General features: G+C 38.4%; 1 protein-coding gene across 9 annotated transcripts in view; it reads left to right on the top strand.

Moving 5' to 3' along the window:
* Cobll1 (cordon-bleu WH2 repeat protein like 1) overlaps nucleotides 1-26,357 on the top strand; it is a 146,711-nt gene that overhangs the window by 96,667 nt on the left and 23,687 nt on the right. For 5 of the 9 annotated variants that reach the window (XM_034496699.2, XM_076928822.1, XM_076928826.1 and 2 more), the window contains exons 3-7: nucleotides 4,359-4,560; nucleotides 7,074-7,302; nucleotides 8,295-8,333; nucleotides 14,348-14,445; nucleotides 14,559-14,783. In XM_034496699.2, coding sequence (XP_034352590.2) covers nucleotides 4,359-4,560; nucleotides 7,074-7,302; nucleotides 8,295-8,333; nucleotides 14,348-14,445; nucleotides 14,559-14,783 — 793 coding nt within the window. The remainder of the gene's footprint in view (nucleotides 1-4,358; nucleotides 4,561-7,073; nucleotides 7,303-8,294; nucleotides 8,334-14,347; nucleotides 14,446-14,558; nucleotides 14,784-26,357) is intronic. The other 4 variants (XM_076928823.1, XM_076928829.1, XM_076928828.1 and 1 more) reach the window with 1 other exon arrangement.

The raw sequence follows: 26,357 nt of genomic DNA, 5'->3' as shown, positions 1-26,357 counted from the left end.
TTTAAAACACAGAAATAAAAGCTGTAACCATCTACTATCAAAACCAGGTTAAGATTACTACTACTCTGTGTCCCAGATACAGCCAGGCTCCCAGAGGACTTAGGAAAGATTTGATGAAGAGGATCTGTATGGTAAAACTATGTCATAAAGCAAATATCCTGTTCTAAACAATCATTTTCCCCCTATGGACACTACTTTGAATCATGACGGCGCAAACTGTAGCTGGAAACGATTACAGAGTCAGGACATTCTAATACAAATGATTACTATAGGTGGTGATATATGTACTGTGATTTCTTAAGCCTCATTTGTCTCATTTATAACGTTACAAAGTAATACTAGCTTTCATGATAGATCTGAGCTCAAATGAAATAATAGAAAGGAATTAAATACAAAAGGTGATTTTTTTTTTTTCTGTTTATGGAAAATTGGAGATCTCACAGGGATTTCTTCATGTCAAAGCAAGTTTTTGAAGACATTTTTTTTAATATTAGCTGTTTTAAAATTTTAAATATTGCTTCCAGGAAATCATTGTATAAATGTCTGCAAGTATTAATAACAATGCTAAGACAATGGTAACGTTAATGTTGCAACCAGGCAATGTGAGGTCAGAATTCACATTGCTGTGGCAATGGTAAATGGGGCAAGAGACCAATGCACACATCAGCGCGGCCGTGGCAGTTCAGTGCATATGCTCCTTAACCGCTTTAATAATGTGTTTTGGGTCTCATATTCCCACCCTGGGCTACAGGAAGATGTCTCTTTTCCTGGCAATAATAATTTGTGACCAAACCTGCTACCTAACTGTTGTGGGTCCTCTCATATGAGGACAGTTATTCTTAAGCCAAGATTGTCGTCAAAAGTGCTTTGGCATTCAGGTGGCTAATCCTCATCTGTATTTAAGGGCTGGCTTATGTTCTGTGGGAGCAGTAGGCATTATTGCCCACAGCATCTGCTTCAGAGTTGGAGTCTTGCCATTTAGTGTTGTGGCTCCTTTGTGACAGAGCTATGCTGTCATTCCCATCCTTCTGGTTGAGGGAAACTCTGAGGTGGTTTAGTGTCAACTACTGAGCCTTCTCTTACATGTTTTAACCATTCAAACTGGTCTGAAGCTACATTTGTAAAAGATAATAGCCTCTTTTACTGTTGATGGCACAGCTTTATATAAAACGAGGCCACTACGTCAATTTGCCAAAGTTTTCAGTTCATATCTTTTCCTAGATATGTGACCCTCCCTTCAACAACTGTTGCCCCTTACATCAGTCAGTGCACATAGATCTCAATAGTGTTTTGTGTTGTGTGTGTGTTGTGTATGTATGAGTGTGTATGTGTGTGTGTGTTATGTCTGTGTTTGTGGAGTGTGTATATATGTATGAGTATTTGTGTGTGTGCTGTATGTGTATAACTGTGGTGTGAGTGTGGTTGTGTGTGTATCTGATGTGTGTGGGTATCTCTGGTGTGTATGTGTATTGTGTGTATCTGTGGTGTGTGTATATATGAGTGTGTGTGTGTTGTATGTGTGTATCTGGTGTGTGTATGTATGTATGTGTGAGTGTGTTTGTGTGTATTTGTGTGTGTGTGTGTTAACACTGCTATTCAAGCAGTGTCCAAGAAGCATTGTCCAAGAAGAAATAACCAGTGACTAGCTCTTCTAAAGTTGTCACATATTAGCATGGCCTTCATTCATTGCCTCCATTCATTTCCTGGGAATAAAAACTGCTCAGCTGGGGTCCTGCCAGAGAGGTGTTCACATAGAGCTATATACATGGACTCTAGATAAGGTTTGGGTCAAATTGGCCAGATCCTCTCTCACAGTTCCAGAGAGAAATATAATCACCTTAGTGACTTTATGTAAAATTTCAATAGTCACATTCCCCACCCCCTTCACTCTTTTTCCTCCTCTCCCAACTCAGTATTTAGTCCAGGCCTCCACGCTGCTGACATTTGAGGTATATGCTAAACTTCCCGCATAAATTTTGCTATAGCCTTCTTAGAGTTCTTACAAGCTTTTAAATCTTACTCTATAAAATCTCAGGTGTTTCCCCAAGACACTTTTAGAAACACTGTTAAGATTACTGTTTTTTAAATACTCTGCATCCAGGGCCTCAGAGCCTTGGCACTCCAGGGAGAGCTGACGAGTGAACTTCTCCCAGATAACTGGTTCTCTCCAAGTCTATTTTAAGGCCCTTTTCCAACTAAGACGTTTCCTCACACCCTCTCCACCCCAGCGCTCACAGATGGGAGTCTGTGGAATCTTCTTGTTTAGTGTCTCTTGAAATCCAGGCTTTGCAGAATTCAGCGTGAAGTCATCCATTGATTTAGTCATTTGTTGAGTGATAGAATGCTGCTTGTACACAGAGAAGAGTGCCATTAGAAATGTACCTCTCATGAGATGATGGGATATAAGGCCCTGAGTCCAATACATAGCCTGTGGGGTTGGGAGGGAAGTGTATTTCATTGCACAGATACTGCAATGACCTGACTATGAAGCCAGGTCATATTTGAAAATATAGGTAAGGTGGTATCTCCCCTTAGGTTCACATGGGGACAACTGGCCCTTCAGCTCTCCTAAGGGAGACTGTTTCTCTCTAGAAACTAAATCAGAGAGGTCACAGACCTGGGACTGCAGTGAGATCAGATGGGGGGCTAAGACACTGTATTAAGCAGGTATACTGAACTTGATATGGAAAAGTAAACTGTAAGTTTCCTAGTCTCATTTTCCTGTCAAGCTCCTGAAAGCTAGTAGCTATGTTCATGTTGACTAACTAGAAAATGAGTTTTACTGGAATTTACATTTTCCCCAAAAGAGGAAGGTGGCTGGTCACAGATTTCTCTACAGTGAAGTCCCTGGTGCTCCACCTCTGCCCATGAACTAAGAACGAGAACTTCTGTATGTTGCTCTAATGCCTTTGTCTTAAGTGGGAATGCTTTAGGATCTCCGGGCTTGGAGGAAAACATGGGATGCAGAAGGAATTTTATGTGCATGGATACATGCATGTCTATGGGAAGATGTTGAACCTCCTGGAACTGGAGTTACAGGCAATGCTGAGTTGCTGTGTGGAATTGAACCCAGGTCCTCTGTAAGAGCAGGCAGTGCTCTCAACCACTGAGCTGTCTCTCTGGCTACAAAAAGTTTTTTTTAAAAAAATTCCCATTTCTAAAGGATTGGCTATTAAGAAAGACAAGACCACCATGTTCTGTTAATGTGAACAAAAACTTAATTGTGTGTTGGCAGTTGGTACCCATGGAAAGGGATGTTCCAAACTGAGAAGTACCCTGAATGCCAAGTTGGCTATGCAAGAATCCTGTTCAAGTTTTTCTGGTATACAGATCCGACCTGCATTCTCCTATTGGTCATTCTTTGATATTATATCAAACATTTACTTCCATTACACAAGGGCCCATAAACTTTTTATATCAAAGGCCACATAATAAAAGTATTAGGCTTTGTAGGCTATATAATCCACACCTACAACTATAACAACACTAACAAAAAAAGCAGCCTGGGACATTATAGTAACAGCAGGCAGATTACGTCCTATCAGTCTCAACTTAAAAAGCAGAAATTAGAAAGCAGGCATAGCACCCACACAGCCGTAATCCTAGCACTAGGGAGGCTGAGGTAGGAGAATTACTAGTCTGAGGCCTGGATATAGATACATACTGAGTTGAGGTCAGCCTAGGCTTGGGGCAGATTGTAAGTGGACTGCAGTATTGCCGACACGTGGTCCAGTCTGTCAAATAGAATATTGGAACTGTCAGGACAAGCACCTCATCATATTGTGTAATGATAGCAGAACCTAGAAAATACTAAGTAAGTATTCTTTTAATAATTTAAGAATCCACAGAATTTGTTAAAAGTTTGGGGGTCCTTATATATTTGTTTACTAATACATAATACACCCAACATATACACACATATAAACACACACATACATACACATATAAATACACACACACACACACACACACTCCCAAAAGGCTGTACTTTGTTCTATGAGAACTTTGCAATGTAGCCAATTTATAAGCTAAGGACTGCAAGTTATACTATTGGGGATTGTCTCCTACATCAAGTGACTGTTCTTGAGGAAGGAAGGACTCATACAATTTATAGCGTAAACTGGCAAATAAAATTCTGTAGAAAATTGGTGAACCAGTGCTACCATCTAGGATCTCAAGCTAATCTGTTAGGATTCTTGTCTATCTGATTATCAAATATTTAAGTTGCTCACACAGCTATTATTTTATAGCCTTGCTTTCTGTCTTGACAAACAAGGGGCAGAGTAGAATCCTCGAAACAGTTAAGTTTCAGTCTATTGAGTTGGATTCTTAAAACCATCACTGTTCATTTCTTACAGTAAGCCAATGATGGACTTGCTCGTGTTCCTCTGTGCACAGTATCATTTAAATCCATCAAGTCACACGATTGATTTGCTGTCTGCTGAAGAGAATCTCATCAAATTTAAGCCAAACACACCAATAGGAATGCTGGAGGTAGAGAAGGTAATTTTAAAGCCAAAATCTCTGGATAAGAAAAAGCCTACACCTATAATCCCAGAGGTAAGGATTCTACCACAGAGTCTGATGTTCTTATATTTGAAATATTCAGTTTTTAGTCACTGTTTATTGTTCACATAAATGAAGTAAGTATTACATTTCTGGTCTGGCTTCATGGAATATGGCAATATTGTTTTCCTAAACCGCTTGGTTTGTCATCAACTGGTTATTGGAGGAACAATTTAGATATCGAGTTCTCTAAAAGTGAGCGGATTGACTACATTGGGATCTGATAATAACCCATATGCTATATATTAAAAGTTCTATATGTAAGCAATATTTTAAATTTTAATATTACATTTGAATTCTGTATGTTTGGTAAGTCACTAATTTTACATACACCCAGATCACACTTTATTATCTCATATTGTAGTTCATTTTTTAATAAATAATTATCAATGCATAGTAAATGTTGAGAGGCCAGGGGAGGACATAGAATGTCCTTCTTTATCTGACTTACTCCTTTGAGGTAGGATCTTTTCCTGAACCTGGAGCTATTGTTTTTCAGCTATTCCGGCGGCAAGCACTAGGTCTCTTCTCGTCTCTGGTCCCCATAATACTAGGGCTGTAGGCATTTGTGAAATTATGCCTGGCTTGTTACATGGATCATGGTGGTATAGAAGGCACTCTTAACCACTGAACCGTCTCTTCACATCCTTACCTTTTTAATGCACTAACCAGGGCCTTTGAACAACAATAACACTGATTTATTCAGATGACATTCTTACTATTATTTATTTACTCGATCTAACCCAGGACCTCATACTTGCTAGATAAACATTCTACCTGTGAGCTGATATCCATAGCACTTAATTTCTTTTCTCCTAAAATTACTCTTAGGAAGTTATTGCTAAAAGAATACAGGCATAGAAGTTTATGACTCAAAAATACTTCTGAGTTAAGACCATCAGCCTTTTTTGTAAAATATATAAAACTTTATGCGTTGCATTGGTAGCTCACTGCGATTTGAGTTGAATACATACATTCTCCCAGTGTTTTCATACTGTTTATAAGTATTTAATAAAAATGTTGACAGAGATTTAATGATAGACATTACCTTTAAAATTTGATTGAATGTTAAATATTAGACAGTGGTCTGTCTTCTGCCTAGGTATGAATTTATCTGCTGTATGCACATGCTGTTGAACCATATTGAAGCAATTTTATTTATGCAGCAACTAGATTATCAATCTCATGAGCCCCTCAGGGACAGGGTTTTTAACTTTAAGAATGAGTATTACTGAGGATCTGAAATCTCTGTATTTCATTTAGTGTCGCTACCAGGTGCAGAGTTACCCTTTTAATGGGTTTAATCCAATAACATCAAAATAGGGAAACACTTGAAAGAACGCAAATAATTTTGAAATCATTAGTATTAGGTCTAATTAAGGATGATTTTTCTATTCTATACTATTAGAGTTAACTGGAATGTTAATAGTACAAACAGTAAACATCAATAACAATATGTAGTAGTTCCTTACTGATAACTGACCATGTGCAAGGCATGATGCGCCACTCTTAGTCTGGTTGATCTCATTGATTATAAGGATAGTAGTTTTCAAAATGCCTTTTTTTTTTTTAATTGCAGCTATTGACAGGCTATTAAAAGACAAACATTCTTTAAAGGGCAACATAACACATAATATTATTATTGTATATATTTGATAATTTAAAATTTAAGACACAGTACAAAAATACTAATAATACCATAACATATGAGCCTTTGCTTTTGTTGACTTCAAATCTGCTTAATATTTTACTTTCAGGAATCTTAGCCAGGAGGTGATGCTGATGTATACTTTTAATTTCAGCACTCTGGAAGGAGAGACAGGTGGATCTCTGAGTTTAAGGCCAGGCTGGTCTCCAGAGGAAATTCCAGGACAGCTAGGGCTACACACAGAAATATTGTCTCACCTCTGCCACAAAGTTTAAATAAACAAACATGCAAATACTTAATAAAATTTGAATTTAAGTTTTTTTTTTTTTAAAACAGAGTAAGCTAGTCTTTGTTCACAACTGTCAGGTACATAGAAGGCTGTAACAGGAGGGTCAAAGTTCACAGACCTACCTTGACTGTAGATTTAGTTCTAGTTCAGCCAGGACAACTTAATTACACCCTGAATCAAAATGAAAATTAGAAAGGGGACTATTGACACGTTTAATCCCCAGGACCATTAAAAAAAAAGTCAAAACACCTAAGTTTTGTTACCTTAGAATTTGTTTTAAAATTAGGTTATAGCATTAATGAAAAAAAGAATTTCACACCAGAAGAAGAGAATAGAAAGAACTGTTTGCTGAATGAATATAAAACGTTGAATAATACCTTAAGACTGGGTAGCATTGCACAGATTTTGTTTTAATTAATGACCTGGGGTTGACGTATAACTCTGGTTTTAAATTCATGTGTCACAGAATTGAGAGTCAGTTATTCTAGATACCTGTCTAGATGCCGCTGTGGAAATATTATTTTGGTAAATAAACTATGTCGTAACTGTGTATCATAATTTACATTTCAGAAAACTGTGAGAGTAGTGATCAACTTTAAGAAAACACAGAAGACCATAGTAAGAGTTAGTCCCCACGCACCGCTTCAGGACCTTGCTCCCATTATATGCAGTAAATGTGAGTTTGATCCGTTGCATACAGTATTGTTGAAGGATTACCAAGCTCAGGAGCCCCTCGACTTGACAAAATCTCTGAATGACTTGGGACTAAGAGAGTTATATGCCATGGATATCAGTAGAGGTAAGTGGACTTTATCCCCTCAGTGTGTGTGTGTGTGTATGAATGCATTCATTCATGCAGATAAGTGCTTCCAACTACATAATGCCAAGGATTTAATGGATCAATCATATAGATAGAAATAAATACATCCTACTGGGGATAATAAGAAAAAAAGTGAATTGTAATAAGTCAAACCAAGTGTACAATTTAACCTGATAGAAGTTATTGCAATGGGAAGAAAAGTCTTGGACATTTTAGCTTTTGCCATATTTTATATTTTCTTTGGTAGCTTTGCACTTTTTTATTCCTCTTTGTTTTTATGATGGGGTCTCATCAAGATGCTTAGGTTGGGATTGAACCTCTGGGCTCATGGAGTCCTCTCATCTCAGCTGAGTTCAGTAGTTTAGGATGACAGGCTTGTGCCACCTTGTCCAGGTTTTTTTTTGTTTTGTTTTTGATGGAATTTAACTTAATTTCTTGTGCCTTTTGGATTTAAACAAAATCAGTATTTATATGCAGGCCTGTTACTGTTCTAGTGAAATATTACTTAATGAAGACTCCATATAATTTTGTACAAGGCTTTGCTATCACTCAAGTTTGAAGATATTTTTTGCCAAATTCCTTTCTGAGGTCAACATAGGTCAGCATGCAAAGTAAGCCTGTATATAAAATGAATCAGGAATACTTCCAGAAAATTTCCATATTGCAGAGTTTTTATTCATATGAAGAGGAAAATGTGTTAAAATGTGGAGGTACCAAATGAGATTGATTTATTTTGGTGCCCCATAGACTAGTTACATTTAGAAATTCAGTGTGAATCTTTTTCATTGGGGGGAATTAAGTGTTTTATGGAGGAGACAGTTAATGCACACCTCAGAGAGAATTTCAGACATTATTCTGAGGTCGTGGTATAGTGTAATCCATAGACTACTGTTTTGACTCACTGATATTTAATAGTTAACGGACTTCAATCGTCACGGTCATTTACCCTGTTTTACTCCCTCTTGCTGTAGCCCCCTCTGTTACTGCCTTCAGTAAGTCATCTTTCCAAGGTAAGATATAAAAATCAGAAGAATCTGTAAATTATAACACAAAATTGGGAAGATTAAAATCTCAATTTTAATCTTATTTTTTTTTTAATGTTACTAACATGCATTCTGTAAGAGATTTTAACTTAGAAAAATCTTGGGGTTTTATTTTCTTTAAAAAAAAAATGAAAGGTTCTACCTTCTTTGATTTCTGTCTCAAATTTTACTAATTTTATCTCAGTAGAATACTGACAAATGATGTCATTCTAGACCTGGGAGTAGATCCACAATTCTAGCACTCGGGGAGACAAGGCAAAAGGATTCCACATTCAAGGGTGACATGAGCTATATAGGAGAAAAACAAACAAACAAACAAACAATCCCGAACACTAAAAACAGTACAGAAAATAATACCAAGATAAAAGTGTGGGAAACTAGGTTTGGTTCTCATATAAGGAAGAACGGTTGGTAGGAGTGTGCTTGGCTCCTAGTGTGAGTGAGTACCTTGGCAGTGCTGTGGAAGAGACTGAACTTATTCTCAGTGAGCAGCATCTGGGAGAGGTGGCACCTGCAGTTCTATCACATTTTCCCCTCACTATTTAGATTTTCTCTGAATTTTGTAATGACATAAAAATTTTATATTACTATTATTAGGTTTAAAAGCTTATAAAGGAATTTAATACTGAATGTAAGAAAATCTTTCACATGAAATTTCTGAAAGGAAACACATAAAATGCTTAACAGTGATGATCTTTGAGTAGTTGGGCTGGGAGCAAGTTTTCATATTTCTTTATATTTTAGAGAATTTATAATGAATATGTATTACTTTCATAGGGAAATTTGATAAAAATTATTCAATAATAAAATCTGAGAATCTTTTTCTTTCATTAAGAAAAGGATAGGCCCAGGACAGTGATTTGTATAAAGGTAGCTTTATTCACCTAATGTAATTGTCATCTGAGAGACTTACTGCTGAATAAACTCACCCTGTCTAGTTTTTTCTCTCTGGCTGGCAGGTTGTCACAAAACGCCTTCAACTCAGCTGTTCCGGCTCAAACTCCTCGCTAAACTGACTTACTTAATCTGGCTTCTCTCAGCTTCTCACTGAATTGCTCTGCTCGGTCTCAAACTAACTCTGGCAGTCTGTTCTAATCTCCTGGTTCCTCATTCTCTGGCTTGAACTGTCTCTGCTGACCTATATCAAACCGCACAAACTCAGGAATGAACTCAACTCCACTGCAGTGCCTCCTGTGCTGACTGGCTGAACGGAATTCAACTGACTGAACAGAACTGACGCTCTCTGCCTGTACTGCTCTTAGATAGCTTCTCTTTCTTGTCCGTTCTCATGAGAGTTGGGTGTATCCTGTCTCTGACTCATTCTGTCAGATCTTTCTGTGACTTACCGCTTTGTCCCTCAATTAGCCATCACTTTGAGCACTAGCTGTTTCCTTCTACAGACTGACCTTACTTACGTACATTGTTTGGGATTAAAGCCATGTCTATATTCCTGCCAAAAACAACCATGTTGCCAGATTGAAATTCATCTACAGATCTGTATGTTTGTTACTGTTGTATGTAAAAGCAAAGATTTGTTAAGTACATACTGCATATTCCAGGTTCTTCTTTCTGATCAGGCCCACAGGAGCAAGTATATGTTGATTTATTTTCATTGTCTATCACAGGATAGTATAATCAAAGGAGTTAAAAATTCTTAAAATATACCCTGGCAGAGAATCAGAAAATAAGTTTTTTTTCTTTTACTTTTCTTTTACTTTTCTTTTCTTTCTCTCTCTCTCTCTCTCTCTCTCTCTCTCTCTCTCTCTCTCTCTTTCTTTCTTTCTTTCTTTCTTTCAATTCTGAGGCTACATTAACTGTTAAGCCAAGGTGTCAAACTTCTAGAGAAAATAGCTTTCTTTATATGTCTGGATTCTACTTCTATAATGATATTCAAGAAATGGGAACAAATGGTCTTTACTTCTTTCTAGAATAAGTGCTTGTACTTGGCTTGCTTCGAACCACATTCCATGATCTTCTTAGGCTCAACTTTAAGGTGTTTAATCTATCGATGGATGTCTAATGTCTGTTCTGGCCTAACCTTAATGGTTTTTCAGAGACTTATATACATGAGCTGAACATTCAGGGACTAGAGTTGTGGGGTCAAGAGAGCTCATTTTACAGCGTTAAGAGTCCAGCAGGTCTATCCAAACCGAACATGTTTTTACTCCTTGATATGGTGGAACGTGATGAGAAGCCTTTAGACTTTGTGTTCTGAGACTTTCTCTTCTAGAATCAGGAAGCTACAGTGCTTGAGCTGATTTCCTTAATGAAGGCAAGTTTTCACTCAGTGTTTAACTCTGCACTTAGGGAGCTGCACACATGATTTGACTTGAGGACTGATGTAGTGTGGAAGGTGGTCAGGTATAGGAAAGCATCATTTGACATAGTCTAGCCACACTTACTGAACAGATCTAAGACGTTGCAGCTTATTCAAATCTCAGGTCACTTGAATACTTAAATGTGAATGGAATACTGATTTTTTTTTTTTTTTTTTTTTTTTTTTTTGTAATTAACATGTGCCTGTCGTGGGAAATAGCTCAGAATGAAGCTTTTACTTCTTCTTTCACGGAGGCGTTCTTAGAAATAAAGCATATAAAAAACTTTCAGTCTTGAAGCCCTGTGTCCTCATTGTTCCTTGTTAGCTTTAGGAAGGCCTCCTCGTGCAATGTGTGCTGCCTATTTAATGTTTTGAGTTACTGAAGTGTTAATATGTGAAAGACAGTTTTCTTTTAGAGTGTTACTATGACAGAGTGCACTAATACATGTTTTGATATTAACTATCTGGCCTGCTTTTCTTTCTGTGGCTGTGATAAAACACCATAACCAAAAGCAACTTGAGAAGGAAAAGTTCGCTTACACATCCTGATCACAGTCTATCATTAAGGGAAAGAAAGGCAAGAACTCAAGGAGAGGAGGAACTTTGGGGACAGTTTGAAGGAGAGGCCATTGCTTTCTCAGCCTGCTTTCTCACACAACCTGAGATCACCTACCCTGGGGTTGCCCCAGCCACAGGAGACTGGACCCTCCACCACATGAGGCTGAGCCCTTCCCCACATCAGTTATTATTGAAGAAAATGTCCCACAGACCTGCCTACAGACAATCTGAAGGAGGGAGGCCTTTTCTAAACGGATTGTAGCTTGTGTCCAATTGACTAAAATCAAATAAAAACCAAAACGGCAACAACAACAACAACAAAACAACCCAAAGACAACCAAAACCCAGCCAGTACACTCTTTTGTGTTCCTACAGTGGTCTCTACATTGACATATGTTATTTATAAATAACATTTTTTAAAAGCATTTAAGATTGTACATCTACTTCTAAGTCCCATTTAAGTTTTCTCTCAATTTTTAAAAGAACCTTTTTACTAGTTCTTTGTGAATTTTACATTATGTACCCCAATCCCACTCATCTCCCCTTTCCCTGTACCCTCCCTCCAGCTGTGCAACCTCCCCCTGCCCCCAACAGAGAAAACAAATCATTGTGGAAGCTGTAGTGTGTCACAGTGTGTCCCATAGTATACCCCTTTGTCCACAGTTCTTGACTTGGAAATGTTTATTAATAAAATGACTTGTTGTTCTGGTATGAGGCCTCTGGCTTCTACTACACTATAAATACTGGATCCTCACTGGACTCCTTTCTGATATCCTGTTGTTGCCCTGTGTCATGGGGATCCTGTAGTTTTGGACCTGTAGGCCTTGAAGTAGGTTCGCCTACACCCATTCCACCAAGGTCAGCTCTCTTGTGCTGCCCAGGTGTCTCTCAATTTTTTTATGTGAAGTGTTTTGTTTCCACGATCATTGAAATTACGCAATCAATGATTTGCATAAAATTCTCATGTTTCTTTATGGAAAAAATATTTTCACAGTTTAGTCCTTGTCTTTCCTTTTTTGAATTTATAATTTTTTTTTTTTAACCGAAGACACAAGGTCCTTTGTCTCATGGTCCATCCCGTAGTCTGTTTCTTTCAGGACTGATCCCATGCACCCTGTGGGTATAACTTCCCCTATTTATTTATTCTTGTCAACTGAGTATAAATCTAGAGACTTGACAGGTTCGGATGAGAAAATCTGTGGCAAGAATACTTCATAGGAGCCAGATAATGTTTGTCTGGAGTCCCAGCTCCTTGGGAGGTGAAGGAGGAGGGATTGCATAAGCCCAGAACTGTAAGGCCACCCTGAGCTACGTAGAGAGATCCCTGCTCCAGGAAAACAAAACACCTTTCATAAGTAGCAGTTTGTACTTCTACTTACAGACAGTTTAATAACATCACTAGTCATCAGCATCTGCCGTGCGCATCTTAACAAGGAGCTGAAACAGAGTGCTAGTCTTAGGCAATCCTCCTTTCAGCTACGAGCTCTTGTTTACATCTCGTGTATATAAATGTGTGGGTCAGGGTGGGATTCCTGGATAGGAGTGTGTGTGCTGTGACGTGTGTGTAGCAGACAGGATAATCGCAGATATTGCTCATTGTATTCTACCTCATTTGAGATAGGGTCTCTTAATGTGCCTTCCAGCTAGAAGGCCGACTCCAGTGGTTCTCCTGTCTGCTTCCCACCACCTTGTAAGAACACTAGGGTTATAGATGTGTGTTCTCACATCCAGCTTTATGTGGGTTCATGGAATCTGAACTCAGTTCCTCAAGCTCATGTGATACCTTTCAGTAGAGTTACTTTTATGATATCACAGTTGCCCTGATTTTTGCCAATAGAAACCATTATAGGACAGGCCTTGAGTCCATTAGTATGACTCCCAGTGGGCTTCCCTGACATGACTAGTTTGTAGCTCATTGCTTTCTATAAACAGTAAATCAACTGATGCAGAGCCTTCATGGTTCCTTTCACTGGGATACCGTATTGGAAGTGTGCTGGGACACAGCGGCTTAGATGCTGGCTTGGTCCTTGGTTATCGACTGCTTCAGTTGATATTAGGAGACAGGTTTGTTTGTTTGTTTGTTTTGTTTGTTGCTGTTACTGTTTTTATAGTAGTTGTTGTTTTTATTTTAAAGAAAAATAAAAATGGAGCCTTGAAGTTTGGCAGTTGCCATTCTAACTAAAGACAAATTTTAGCACTGTTAATATTTATGGCTTGGTAATTCTGGAACCACTAGAACTTCTAGGTTGTTTAACATTAATAGCATTTAAGAGACAACACTGGGTCCAGTCATCCCTCAGTGCCCGAGGGAGATTGGTTGTGAACCTTTGAGGGTACCAAAATCTATGGACACTCAAGTCCCTGATAAAGAATTGCCTAGTGTTTGCATAGATGGATAGATAGATAGGTAGGTAGGTAGGTAGGTAGATAGATAGATAGATAGAGCACGTGCCCAACCCCCATATACATTAAATCATCTCGGGAGTGTTTGTGATACCCAATACCTCGTAAGTGCTTTGTTAAATGGTCATTATTATGAGTTTCCATCAGAAAGGATGGAAAGGAAAAAAATCTGCATGTTTTTAGTACAGATCGGATGTTTCTTGGAGCCTTTTCCATGTGGAGTTTGTTTAGATCCGCGGGAGCAGAGAGTGGCCGCTGTAATTATGACGGCTCATGTTTTTGAGAGAGCGATCTTCATGGTTGTTTAGCTCTGACAGAATTATAGCTGAAATAAACAAAAGGATAAGCTGCGTGGGAGAAGCACGTGTCACATGTCACTGGGGAAAGAAGCCTTCTTACTTTGCATTTGAAATGCTGGTAATTACACAGTGCCTAAGAAATTGAGTTCACTGTCTGGCTGTGCCTCCTGGCCCTGGCTGTGTGTCTTAGCATCCTTAGGCTTCGCTTCGTTCTCATCTTAAGTGGTAACTGTGTTCACCTGTTGCTCTGAGACTTGGGTAAGGTATATGGTGCCTTGCACAGTGGCTGTAACAGGTGATGGTCATCACCAGAGGATCTTTTAAAAGGGAGGTTAGAAAAGAAACACTGGAAATGAATGTTCCACCCGTGAACAAAAAGTAAATTGTTTTTCATGTTTTTTCAGAGTCCTGCCAAATATCACACAACCCGGACATTGTGAAGGAGAAAGAAAACAAAGGGATTTTCAGCTTTTTCCAACGCAGTAAGAAAAAGCGAGAGCAAGTAGGCATTTCCATGCAGTGGTTTAAGATTCTTAACAATTATTTTTAGAGTGGTTTTTTTTTTTTTTATATATTTTGACCATAAACCGGTATTGCCTCTTGATTTTCTGTTAGACTGCCAGTGCTCCCGCGACCCCACTAGTGAGCAAGCACCGTCCATCTTTTACGAGGTCCAACACCATTTCCAAACCGTACGTTTCCAACACACTGCCCTCGGATGCACCCAAGAAGAGGCGTGCCCCGCTGCCCCCCATGCCCACGTCTCAGGGCGCTGCTCATGGCCAGGAGAGGCGTGCTTCTTGTGTGGAGAGATCCATCAGTGTGGACGACACTGATAAGGTATCCTGGATTTGCTTTGTTTTGCAGGTTAATCTGGGGAGGAAGAAACAGTTATTAATATGTACTCAGGGAGGCCTGGAGTGATGGCTCTTCCAGAGGTCCCGAGTTCAATTCCCAGCAACCACATGGTGGCTCTAAACCATCAATATAAGATCTGATGCCCTCTTCTGATGTGTCTGAAAACAGTGACAGCATACTCATATATATAAATAAATCTTTAAGAAAAAAAGTATGTACTTAGTAAAATAGTTACTGACAAGGGTGATAGGAAACTATCATGAATACTTCTGCTGTGTCTTGAGTAGATGTCAGTATTAAGAAGCTTCCATCCTCAGGCTAATACAGGATATATGGAGTTTGTCTTGCTTTACTTCACTCCAGCCATTGGCTTCATGTATGAGGAATTATATGCATATTTTGAGGATATCCATTTTAAACTACTGCATAGGTTTGTATGTTTCATTCTTGGGTTTCTAACCTCTGGCATCTTTTGAGATTCTCCAGGGAAAATCCTGCTATCCACTTGATCTGTCAGTACCATGTTTGGAAAACAAACTGTCTAATAGAATGTGTTGCTGTTTTACTCATATTGTTCATCCAGAGGGGATGTTCTATGTAAACCATTATCTTAATTTACAAAAAGAAAAAAGAACATTTATTTATTTTAGTGGGCATGAGTGTGGGTGGCATGGTGGCATGTGAAGGTGAGAGAACCATGCATGTATGTTCTGTCTCTCAAGCACTGTTAGCAGGTCAGTTCCAGAGACTGAAAGCAAGTCATCAGGCTTGGAGGAATGCCCTGCCCCTGTACTCGCTTAGCCACCACACCAGACCTCCTCAGCTTAAAATAAAAACATTTAATACTAAATTTTCCCTTAATAGACCTCTTCGTGATGATCCATTTGTCTGAAAATATCTACACACTCCTTGCTTTATTTAGGTAGAGCATAAGTAAGATTTTTGGTAAATGTGATTGAACATGCATGTTTATAAAGTTAGGTGAGATAGTTTGGCTGACATTGAAAGTAAAATGTATTTCGAGATACTTATACACTGAGTGGGGTCCTTTTGGAAGTGGAAGGATTTTTTTACCCCTCCAGATGGTTAGCAACTCACATAGAGAAATGAATCTTTAAAAACTATTATTCTTATCTAAATTAATGCTGTGCCATTAAAAAAATATCTCGTCTTACAAAACAGAGGGCTGATTTCTTTTTCCACTGAGAGAATTGTTTGCTAAAAAACTTCCAAGGTATCCATCCACCCTGTAGGTGGGTGACGCTTCACAGAAAAGGCAGTCTTTGTGTTCAGGCATAAATGTGTGTGGGAGTGCAATAGTTGGGTGGAAAACTCTGTTCGGATTCCAGAGTGCCAAGGATACAGCATGCTTGGGCCTGAGTGAGAACCAGACAGAAACTAAGTGGGGAAGACGGGACAAAGCTGGTTTCAAAAACCTCCTTTTGTGTGTACGGCTCCCTTATATTTCTTCATATGAACAGTAGCCTTTCAAAGAGTATTTTCTATTTTAATTACCTTAAAACTGAACTGTAGGAATGTAAATGACACTCTTCACATAGCCACCAGCTGTTTTTGTCTTTGGATAGACTGTTCCAACTGTCCTCAATCGAGGAGTTCCAGCAGCTTTCTGTGTGCTTCAGTTTCCAAGGACCCTCCATCATCTTTCTACAGTCTGCCTCTTGGAAGTCTGATCCACGCCACCAGCGACCTCATGGAAAGCTGGTCCTTTTGATTCTTACCCTCTGCTCTGTGACCACTTGGTGCCCTGTGTTAAGTGATTTTTTTTTTTAAATATTGCCTTTGGCAAATTACACATCTTCATTCAATTTTCTGATTATTTTTGTCTTTTGATCTGGACATCTGGGTAGTTCTTTGATGTATTGTTCAACAGGAACCAGAATTATTTGTTTTTCCCTAGAGAAGCTGAAGGACCATGTTTTGTTTATTCATTACCAAAATCCTTAATGATTAAGCTGGGGTTATGTTTGTCTGCATGTGTCTGCTCATATACACCACTCGGGAACACATGCCTTTCTAGTCATCTCCACAGTTTAGACACAGGACCAGATTTTATGTGATTAGACACCCTGCATTTTTAACTCTTCCTTTATCTTGATAGTCTTCTTATAACTAGCAAGTTTTCTGTTTCTTTTTTCCATCTCTCCCTCCCTCCTTCCCTCCCTCTCTCTCCCTCTCTTTCCCTCTCTCCCTCCCTCCCTCCCCCTCCCTTCCTGCCTGCTTCCCTCCTTTCCCTTCCCCCTATCTGTCTCTCTCTGTCTCCTCCCTCTCTCTCTCTCTCTCTCTCTCTCTCTCTCTCTCTCTCTCTCCTACTTTCTCTATTACCCATTTTTTTTTTTTTTTTTACTGAACTGACCATACCTAAATCTGTATTCTTAAAGTCCATTTATTACACTTACTAAGAAAGGACATCTGTTCTTCAGCTTAGTTTGGTTTAGTTTTTTGAATTTGTGAATGGATCTTAACTGTAGTGGTTTGAATAATGCTCCTCCAAGAGTTGTCTTCAGGCCCTAATGTAACAAGGGTGCAAATCCAAAGACTTTAAGCACCCACAAAACAGCCCCTCATGTGAGTATTTTATTTATAGGCTCCTGGCTCCTCACCTGTCCCCATTGTTCCTGCTTGGAGACTCACCCGTATGATTTTCTATCATTAATTATCGCAGTGCCTTCTGGGAATAAGAAGCCCACTCTTCTGGAACCCTGCTTCTATTTTACTTGTTGATATATGCTCCTCCCTCTCTAAGCCCTAATACTTGTAGACATGATTTAGAAATAGAGAGTGTGCATATGGATATAAGTTTGGAGGTGTCACCATCTTTTCTTTAAGTTGAGCTCTAGTACAAATGCTTAGCTCGTTAAAAGACAATTCATACAGCCATATAGCATGAAGACAGAAGAAAGTCCTGTGCAGCCCCGGCCCAAGCTGGCTGTTCCGGCATATGGGAACAATGGGAGCCACCAGAGAATGCAGCAGGCAAGAAGAGTCCTTTAAAGAGAGCATGTCTTTCCACATGTTTTGATTTCAGATTTCTGGCCGTTAGAACTCTGTTTCAAGCCATTGTGACTTTTAATAACGTTCCTAGGCAACTACCATGTCCATTTTGTAATTCTAATCTTAATACTCTTGCTGTTAAATTTGAATCCTTGAATACTTACTCACATTGTATGAAAATTGGCAGATTATCATGCAACCCTGTTTTTTTTTTTTTCCCACCAAACTGTATTCAAAAGTTCATAGTTGTCTTGGTGTTCATTTGTTTTATTCTTTTGACTTCTATTAGAGACGAAGCCTTCATTTAGTCTCACCCACAGTGTCTCCCCTTCCTTCTGCTCCAGTCATTTCTCAAAGAAATCCAGAGTAAAGACAGAAGAAGAGCAGCTTAATGGACCTACATACTGCTCTCTGTGGCCAGCTGACACATTTATAATTCTTATTTAACATTTCCCTGGTCAAAAACTATACTGGCAACCCTATTTTTTGTGTCCCAAGGTTATCTGTTGACATCATAATTTTCCTTATAAACCACTATACCTTATCAGTTTCAGGAATCATTCCAATTCTAAGCAGGAAGTTTAGTTATTGTTGCTCAAGTCTTACTTCTCGTCCCTCAGAAAAGAAAGATGGCACCTCTGTTTTCTGCTCTCCCACTTCTACAGGGTTCATTCCTCTTCTCTGAACTACCTAATGAAGAATGTTCTCAAGAGAAAAATCATTACTCTGAATTTGTCTTGTGTGTGTTAATTTCTGTGCACCTATAGCTAGTATATTTATAGACTGTTAACTCTTGAACTAATATTGTTTATATTAAATATTCATGAAGTTCATCAGAACACACCTGTTGATGAATGAATGTTATTTCTGTTGCCATTTTATTTACCCTTTTAAATAAAAATATTAATTATAATTAAGCATTGTGCATCACCTTGAACAATTTAGTTGCGGTTTTAGCAAACTTTACTTTTTTTTAGTCACTGAAAGTAATAACAATGAAATTCGGAAACATAATGAAAAGAAAATTATCTATGATGCAAGCTGCTATTGCTTGTGATGCAACTTAGACCACAAGGGTGCGCTGTTTAACAGTACAGCATTCTAATCTTTCCAGTTTTACCCTGAAAGCATTTAAAAAAAATAATAATAAAGGAAAATGTTGAAATGGTTTTATTACAATGTTACAAATTTCTTATTGTGTTTGGTAAAGAGAGAAAAGTAAACTATAAAGATTAAATATTAGTAATACATAAAATTATTTATGATGAACAATGTATTTGTTTTAACCTTTGGTTCATTTTGGTCCCCTTTTAAGTAGTCACTGGTCTTGTGATCTACTGTAGTCAATGCTTACTTTAAATGTACCTGTTTTTTAAAGGAAAAAAAGTATTGATCATGTCTTTTCCACTTTTGGCTTGTCTGTGTTTGATAACTTGCTTCATTCGTCTAGAGTATTTCTCAATATTGGCAAATTGAGATGTTTGGATAGTGATTTTGGAACGTACCCTGGAATTATTCACATAGCTGGCCGTTGACTTTCAGGCTGATTTTGACAGTTGCTGTATGTGCTTTTCCTGAAAGTGGTCCAGCAAAGGTCCAAGTTAGCAGACCTATGTGGAATTTCTGCATCCAACATTCCATCTAAAGAATAAGTCTCACTGAAGCTCCATTTCAGTGTGTGCTAAACTTTATTTTTCACATCCCTAATTTTTTTCTGTACACTTCAGCATGATTTTCAGCCCCATGCCATTTTCTCTGTAAAGGTGAAGCTATTATATTCTGTGAAAATGTTCAATTCAAAATGGATTTCCAATTGGAAATTTTCTAGCAGTTTTTCCTAGAACTTTTGAACATGTTGTCAAACAGACTTTTTCTAGTGATTTGACATGTCTTTTGTGTTACAAGGTATATGGTATTCAGCCTTTTTTTGTTATATATAGGAACAGTAACAGTGTATTCCTATATGAAATGTGTGTAACCATATGCAGTAAGATTGTCAACAAAATGACACTGGCTGTTTTGGGTTTAAGACAAAGTATAGAAATCCGAGTCCTACACCTATTTGCTGTCTGTTGTCTAGCAAAAGCACATCAGTAGGCGAGGATGGCCTTATCTCTGTCAGTTCGCCTCTTAGGCTTCTTTATGTTTCAAGTGGAGGTAGAAAAGTTTAAAAGAAGTTGTAGGAAATCTGGACCCCTAGAATTCACAAAACCTTTGGAGAATTTTTGACTCGCATATTTGGTGTAGCTTTACTGCTTAGAATCCTAGGCATCCAACAGTAAATAACTTTCCCCAGCCACTGGTATGGTGTGTAACCTCGTTGGGGTAGGTTTGTGGCTAGAAGCACACAGTAAAGGGATAATAATCTCTACTGAGCATCTCATTTGGTCTTAGTTTGTGTGCTGCCACAGTCAACGTTCAAATATTGAGAAACTGAGACTTCTTGCCATCTAATATTATGCAAGTGAAACTTAATACCCAGAGTATTCATTTTTCAGCGGCTGACTCAATTTTTTAGGAATGCTTTGCATGCCTCTTTTACACAGTTTTATCTTTTTTTTTTCTTCATAGTTTGGTTTAAAAGCAGATGATATACCCATCAAGCAAGTAAACATCTGTTTTTTTTATTTTTTATTTTGCTTGGTGAATTTTTAAAGTCCGGGTTATCATGTAACACATTTTTATTTTTTTCTTCTGCTCTCCTCTTGTATTTATTGTACGGAAAATGGACCTCACACAAGAGTTCCACAGTTGCCTAGGAACTATGGTTACCATGGCAGTTGCAGCTTGATATATGAGTACATCTGGCTCTACTTCCAAAGCTGTGAGTGGATTAATGCATCTGAAAAACTCTACCAGCACAATATAATCTTTAATCTTTGCCATGCATAATGCACATCATTTCTTTGTAACTTTTCTGAGGTTTATTAATGAGTCACAACCACTAAAAGTAAAGCAGCAGTGCGTGCTTATGTGTTTACTTTTCATGTTCCAGGCCAAGTTTTACAAAGAGCATTTCGTTAATCTTCTACACACAAGCCCTCGGTTGGTACTTTCAGTCCTGCTGCAAACCTAAAAGTAAAGGGACCTGCTAATTATGTTTTAACTTCTAAAGAAGAAGAATAGAACAAGAGCTTGACCATTCTTAGATTGAATACACGTTTCTCTTTCTTGTCTATCAGTAAGCAAAAAGCTGAACGTGCTTTAAGCTTCACACTAAGGTCACTGCAGAACACTGAAGTCAGAAGTCAGAGGCTTACGTAGCCTCTGGCCTACTTTGGTGTTGAATGCTACAGGATAGATGTCCCGTTCTCTAGTCAGCAGCATGCATTAACAGCAGCCAGGTTAGAGGAAGCATAGTCGTGGGTGTAAGTGTGTAGGGACGGCACATGGATAAAGCTTGCTTGGCATCTTTGGCTTTCTGTCTGGACTGAACTGAAATGCCCCCTCCCCCGTTTATTACTTTGGTTGTTATTTGCCTTTGGCATGGGTTCTAAGCTCAGCTAATCTGTAAGGTGTTCTCCTCACCTGTCCCAAGAAACATGTCAGTCCAGTTTGTTAGGATTAGAGGGAACCATGATAATCATCATCTCTTCTCATTTACGTTGGATCCTAGGCTCTACTTTCTTTTTGTTTATACAAGATGCACTGCCAAGCTCAGTTCTCATCTTTGGGCTTAAAATGTTAAAGCCAAGGTTGTCACTAATAAACCTTGATTATATAAATAGATTTCAATGAATGAGGGGTGGGTGGGACTGACATAAACACTGATTTGTCTCATGAAGAAGAATGCATGGGTTTGTCAAAGGCATAGCATAGGTTTTAAAATTTTGTCTTATTTTTTTCTTGGCACAAAAAAGGTCTGGGGTGGATGTAAACGGGGAGCTGCTAAACCTCCATGTGTCTTGTGTCATCTCGGGCTCTCCCAGATATTCTGTAGTGTTTTTACTCTCTTCTGTTCTCTTTCCATCAACTTCCCATACACAATGAACTTCTCCATTGCTGTGCTCTTTTCCTCTGAGGAATAAAATTTTATAACTAAATTTCCCAGGATCTTTTAGTTCTTATGTTGCAAAACTATGTAAGTCTGGCTTCTACCTGATAAAAGCACTCTGCAGTGTGGACTTTTGAATGGTGGTAACCAAGTCACCATGGCTATTCCTATTAAAAGATCCCTAAGACCTAAAGTGTAATAGTAACACTGAAATACCTGGTATCTTTCTCTCTGCACTTACTGTAACACAGGAATCCATACAAGCACCTTGTATTGCTACAAAGAAACAAAAGGCTCAGAGTATGAGAAAAATGTGTTCATTTACTGAGCTTATTAACTAGAGGATATAAACGTCACTGTTAACTAATGATGAATTTTGTACAAGATAACATTTGATACAAATCTTGTGACCAACACAGCCACTTGGAATTCCCTGGAGGGTCTTAACTTTAATTAGGAACAAAAAGTCACCAGCTAATGGTGTTGACGCCCCATGGAACACCTGTTAGATGATCTAGGTCTAATCTTACTGGCTTCTACCATAGTATTTATTTCAGAAGAATGATAGGAGTGGTGTTAAAATTGGCAGCTCACATGGTGCAGCTTGAAGAGCTGCAGGCCCTGTACCTGATGTCTCCTGTCTCCTGCTCAACACAGTTGTCGGCTAATTGATAGGTCACTTCTGTTTCCCCATTCCTTCACTTGGATATGATAATCTGAGCCAGTCTTGACAAGGTAAGACTTTCCATGCTATCAAGGAGGACTTTTAATATGGGCTTAACTAGATAATAAGAAAATAGAGTCTATAAGCCATAAAGTTTTAGGTTCTTCCCTTTTCCAGAGAAGAGGCTAGTATAGAGCAGAGATTCAGGTCTTTGGAAAAAGCTTTTTTTTTCCCATATTTTACACAGAAGTAGCTTATTTCTCGACTGCTTCAATGACAAACAAGTGGTGTGTATGCTTCCATCCAGTGTAAGGCCAGTTCTCTCTGCATGTGTTTACATAGCTGTAAAAATCACACATGAGAAGACAAACAGCAAAACCTCAAAAGGATGCCTAGTACTTTTTAGGATATACAACAAGTGTTACTTTTTTAAATCTCTCCTCATTTTAAGCATTGCTTATGTTCTACATGCAGTTATGTTGATTTTGTTATGGGAAAAAACTTGCTTACAGAGCTTACCTGCTTCGCCAATTCAACATCTCATATTTCTATATTACATTAATTATAACATAATTATATTCAAAATAATGACATTTAAAACCAACTTGTGTGTTTTAAGTTCTAAACTTAGTTTAGGGACCTTCCACCAAGAGTTAAAACTTAGCCTTCAGTCATATGTGAAGTTGGGACATATTCATGGTATATTTGCATAAGCTGAATGTCAATCATAACATAGTTAATAGATTTTATGCTGATGAAAAGGTTAGCTGAGCATAATGTTAATCTTTCCTTGAAGAATAAAGTAAATTTTAAGGTTAAAGATTATTTCAAGTGGTTAAGTGCCCCCCTGAACCCACCACTCCCCAAACATGAAAATATTCTTAAAAGTAGGTGCAATTCAAGACATCCTGATAAAACATTGAGCAACATTATTGCAGTCAGGCTGCAGTGTTCCTGTTCTTTAGGACATTTTTCCCTCTGTATTTCTGATTCACGAAGGACTTACTGTGCATGTTATGGTGCACCTGTGATTAATATGTAAGCTACTAACATCTCCAGTGTCAGTCCTCGGCACTGCTGGGACACATTGCTTAATTCTCTCTTCTTCTGTTAGATTTCATGTCATTTGAGTAAGTGAATGATAATCTGGGCATGGATTCAGACAGTCTATCTGCCACGGGCTCCTGTCTGACCTTACCATGTTCTTTCACCACCATGTTCTATTTTTTTTTCTTGTAATATTTCCTTTTTCACGGGTCAAAAAGTTTGTGGGGGGTGCATGTTCCTGTCTCAGGTGCAGGACTTACTAACAGTGGCCAGCCTTATCAGTGGCTTTAACTAGAGCAAAGAATCGAGTAGCTAATGATTAGCCAAGGCCCGTTCTCCAAGGGAGTTAGAAACCTGGCTTTCTTTTCAGTTTGCAAGCCCTTCAGACTTAAAAATAATTTAAATCTCAGCCCTTCTTTAAAAATTCCTGTCATAATTTGACTGAAGGAAATGAATTTTAATACCCAAACTAAAGAGTTTTAATAAGCAGTTCATTTTAACTAGTCATGAGATTGTTCAAGTGTCTGTGCTGTGACACACATTTATCTACTCATTGCCAAGATGTAACAGACCAGTGTTCAACCTTAGTTATTACTGGAGTCTTTCACATGTGCTGAAGTGACCTAACAGTGGGGGTTTTCAGCCAGTACCTGGCATATGCAATAACCCAAGCTCGAGTGCAGAACATAAACACGGTTGGGCTTTAGAGTTGATTCTAAGACAGATTCCAGTCCTTCCAAAGAGATGAGTTAGATGTCCCATTTCATATCTGTACCCCTCTCTCTCACCTAAGTACCTATTTTCTTATTTACAAAATAACATTCACATCCTAAAAATAGACAACTGTTGTAGTAGTGCTAGCTGGTGTCTATGTAGCATGTATGGAGTGCTAGGCATTACTCTGTTGTACATGCATGACGTCATTTGGGTAACCCAGTCCCTTTCTGACATAGATGCTTTTCATGGATAATGTGCTTACTTTCCATTCATGAGAAGGCTGAAGTTCCCAAGACAATAAATGACATGTTTCGTGACTGAACCCCTAATACTGACTTGAAATCTCATTTGTTAACTAAATATTACAGTATTCCATCTTCCAAATGGATTGAGAACACTCAATAGACCACTCTCCAGTTAGACAAGTTCACATTTAATAATATTCAATAAATTGTCTGGTCACTTTAGAAGCTCATTGTGTGTATTTCTTAAGATACTGTAGTAGTTCTGTATGTCTGCTTTCTAGTGTTTAATACTCTTTACTTTGTAGCCCCTCCACTCCTACTTGTCACATGCTCAACCTAAACATGTAATAGTTTTTTTTTGATTACAGCTTAGATAAAAAATACTGATATCTTCTACTTTGTACACCCCTGCTTTTCCTGAAGACTGACCAAAGGATATATTCAATAGATTAAAGACTTCTTCACAGCATAGGGGCGTAGGGTTTCACCATGTCTTATAAAAAGTAGTGCTTTAGTCCACATAAAAGATCTTCACATTTGACTCTTGTGGCCTTCTTTGCTTGTATCTTGACTGATTGTAGTTCTTTCCTGAGAAAACCCTTCATGGTAACCAACCACCTTTTGTCTCCCTGTTTTTACAAGACAATAAAACACATCAAGCTACTTTCTTAAAGGCTCATGGTAATCTCTTGTCATCAACTTAACTGCTGATAACCTAAAGTCACAATTCTTATTTGTTCAAAATTCCTGCTTTTGGACCATTTGCACCAATCCTTACATTTTTATCTTGTCACTAAAGTTGGTAAGTTTTCATCACACTTACCACATAGACTGTGGTTATGGTAGGCCTAGCCTGGTGACTCAGTACTGTCACATTCTCCTCTAAAGTGTACTTTCCTAGCACCTTTGACTTAAATTTTATCTTCAGAAACGTGCATTCCTGTCCACTTGCTCTGCAGACTAATGGGGTGGATTTCACAGGAGAAGGTTGTAAAACCCTTCCTTGGATGTTTTTATTTTCCCCTTTAAATTGTCCTTATAACCTGTACTTAAAGAGAGAGAGGGGAGAGGGAAGGGGGGGGGAAGAAGCATTTATAAAAATGTAGTTCGGGCTGGAGAGATGGCTCAGTGGTCAAGAGTACTGACTGCTCTTCCAGAGGTCCCGAGTTCAATTCCCAGCAACCACACAGTGGCTCACAACCATCTGCAGTGGGGTCTAATGCCCTCTTTTGGTAGTCTGAAGAGAGCAATGGTGTACTCACACACCTAAATAAATAAATCTTTAAAAAAAACCTTAGAATGTCTGTATATTCTATATAAATGAAAAAACCTAAGACATACAGACATGAGCACACACAAAATAAATGTAATAAAATTTGCTGGGAAGTGGTGGTGCACACCTTTAATCCCAGCACTTGGGAGGCAGAGGCAGGCAGATTTCTGAGTTTGAGGCCAGCCTGGTCTACAGAGTGAGTTCTAGGACATCCAGGGCTACACAGAGAAACCCTGTCTCAAAAAAAAAAAAAAAAAATGTAGTTCATCTCATTTTGATATGTTTTAAATTCCTTATCCCTAGAAATGTAAATATCATGTTAAAAAACCACAAACTTGTTTCTAAGACCTCCAGACTTATAAATGAATCTGTGGGTCTTCTGTCTTTGAGTTACAGATATGCTCACAGGAAATTTGTGAGACTGTGTTTAAAACTCCCTCCCTTTTCCATTTCTGAACAGGCTGCCTCATTAGACTCCTATATACCCCACATTTAAGAGCTCTGACTCTAACCACATCTGCCTGAGAACATTCATGCAATGACTGCTTTTATCAGGTGAAAGAACAGACCTGTCAGTGAGTGTTAGAGTGTACAGCCCAGAGGT

This window comes from Arvicanthis niloticus, chromosome 2, assembly GCF_011762505.2.
Source record: "Arvicanthis niloticus isolate mArvNil1 chromosome 2, mArvNil1.pat.X, whole genome shotgun sequence".
NCBI lineage: Eukaryota > Metazoa > Chordata > Mammalia > Rodentia > Muridae > Arvicanthis > Arvicanthis niloticus.
Note: the sequence above shows the minus strand (reverse complement) of the source record. Positions and strands in the feature narration are given on the sequence as shown.